Here is a 2,535-nt window from a genome sequence, read left to right as displayed (position 1 = left end):
AGCATGGGGCAGGGGTAGAATGGGGATTTAATGGGGGGGGGAGGAAGGACACATATGTAATACCCTAACTATTAAAGAATTTTAAAAAGGGGGGAATGAATATTTTAATTCCTCAAAGCTGGACGTGAGAGCATATGATGTTCTGAAAGTCAGAAGGCCATGAGGTAAAGGGCACAGGCCAACCGTGACCATCAGAAGCAAATGCACAAGGCCAGAGTAGGAACCATGAGGGAAGCATTTGGAGCAAGTGTTTACATAATTGTGATCCAGAAACACGGTGTTTTGTTACTCAATCTGGAACCCAGGCTCAAATTTCACCCTCTGTCTCTAATCGTTTGGTAAAAACAACTAGAGAATTGGGGTAAACAGGGTTCTGAGGTTGCACAGAGATGGCGAGCAAAGGGTGTGTTAGCAATGACTGCAGGAGGCATGAGATGGGAGAATGGCTCGTGTCCGTAACCCATATTTGCCATTCAAGCCCTAGGACAGTGATGGCGAACCTATGACACATGTGTCAGAGGTGACACACGAACTCATTTTTTTTGGTTGATTTTTCTTTGTTAAATGGCATTTAAATATATAAAATAAATATCAAAAATATAAATCTTTGTTTTACTATGGTTGCAAATATCAAAAAATTTCTATATGTGACACGGCACCAGAGTTAAGTTAGGGTTTTTCAAAATGCTGACACGCCGAGCTCAAAAGGTTCGCCATCACTGGTATAGAGAGTATCTACTGTTAGCAAAAAACTCAACAGAGTAGGAGACTTACAGGACTTAGCGCCCAAAGAGAAAAATTAGAGGCACAAATAACTGGAAGTATTTTTTCATGAGAGACAGAGCTAAGGACTAGCAGAGAGAAATCGCTAAGGAGATCAAAATGCTTTGAGAAGGCATGTGAGTTGGACTTGGGGACAGTTTGGAGATGCAGAGATCAGGAAGAAGGGACCGGAAAGGGGCATGAGCTTGGAGCACTGGGTGTATATAGAGAAAGGATTGGAAACAGGCAATAGGGGGGAAAGAAGAGAAAGGTTATCCCGGGGTCTGGAGCTTTGCGCACACAGTTGCCAGCTCTGCCTTTGGCGATACTCAAGTCCGCGTCAGCCTAAGAAGAATGGTGCTACTGGCGGAGAGCACTGTTCCCTAGAATGGGGTTAGCGAGTAAGAGAGAAACATATTCCACTGTCCCGCTGGACCACACAAAGGGTTAACAAACATTTCCTTCTCCAAATGTCTCAGTCTAAGAACCTCAAACAGAGGCTGGTTTACAATGATCAGAATTCCCTTTTCATTCTTTAAAAAATATTTAACTTAAATTTCCATTCAAATGTTTTATATACATAATTTGTGTTTTAAATGTTATTTTCCTTTGAAATGAATACTTAACACTACTTAAATTTAGCAGAATGTAGTATCTAGTTGTTGAAAACTATGGTTTTTGAAGATTAGCTTCACTTAACATTTAAGCCATGACAGTTCTACTTAAGAAAGGAAGAAAAAGATAAAATATAGAATATTCCATTTTATATGCAAAACTTGAGTAACTTTATATGTATGCACAAATATTTTGTGAAAATTGTAATTTTATAAATGAAACTAGTTTTGTGAAATATTTTGGTGAAAAACTTCCCAGAACTAATGTCAGTCATATTCTAGAGCATAATCTCACCAACAGCTTTTGAAGTTGATCGTCCAAATTCCCCGATTCCTGACTGAACTGGTCGCGCTCCGTCCGCGCTTCAGTTAGCTCTGAGTTGGCCAGGACCAGCTGCTTCTCCAGCTCTTCTATCTGAGAGGGAAGCACAAATCAAGCACTCGGACAATGGCAGTGGGCAACATGAAACAGAGCCTTTGGAAAGCGGGTATTATTTAGGGGGCAAAAATAAAACTTTATTGTGATATGGTTTGCAAAGTTTTCTAAACTTAAGATCTATGTAGAATTTGGCCAAATAAAATTAGCCAAATGAAACATTCAAAATTTAGCTTCTGTGACTAGGTGTTCTATCATTTGCTATTCAAGGAAGCTTGATGTGGCATAAATATATCAAGCCTACATAAATGAAATGTATTATATTTAGAAGAACTATTTTGTTGCAGAATATCAGCGTGTCAGTAATAAAAGGCTTTGAATATAAAATAATGAATGGCAACAAGTTTTTCGTTATTGTCATTATTATATAGTCACACTATTATGAAAGGGTGACTTTATATATTATATAAATATCTACACTAATAAAAGAGAAACATGGTAATTGGCGTACGACCGCTACCCTTTTCATTGGCTAATCAGCGAGATATGCAAATTAACTGTCAGCCAAGATGGCAGCCGGCAGCCAGGCAGCTTGAAACTTGCTTGCCTCAGTGACGGAGGAAACCAATTTTCCCCGCCTGCGGCTGCAGGCCTCTGAGCCTGCAGTTTAAGAAACTGTAACAAATACCACCGGACCTCAGCCAGCAGAATTGCAACATTGTAAGCAAAGGCCAGAAACCTACTTTCAGCAGCAGAGGCCTAAGAGCTGGAGCCAAGCCTCAA

General features: G+C 39.9%; 1 protein-coding gene across 1 annotated transcript in view; it reads right to left on the bottom strand.

Moving 5' to 3' along the window:
- Positions 1-2,535, bottom strand: part of CCDC158 (coiled-coil domain containing 158) — an 84,506-nt gene that overhangs the window by 59,140 nt on the left and 22,831 nt on the right. The window contains exon 9 of the mRNA XM_015570218.1: positions 1,672-1,791. Coding sequence (XP_015425704.1) covers positions 1,672-1,791 — 120 coding nt within the window. The remainder of the gene's footprint in view (positions 1-1,671; positions 1,792-2,535) is intronic.

The sequence above is a fragment of the Myotis davidii genome, unplaced genomic scaffold (genome assembly GCF_000327345.1).
Source record: "Myotis davidii unplaced genomic scaffold, ASM32734v1 scaffold892, whole genome shotgun sequence".
NCBI lineage: Eukaryota > Metazoa > Chordata > Mammalia > Chiroptera > Vespertilionidae > Myotis > Myotis davidii.
The sequence above is the reverse complement of the archived record's forward strand: the minus strand, read 5'-3'. Positions and strand labels throughout refer to the sequence as shown.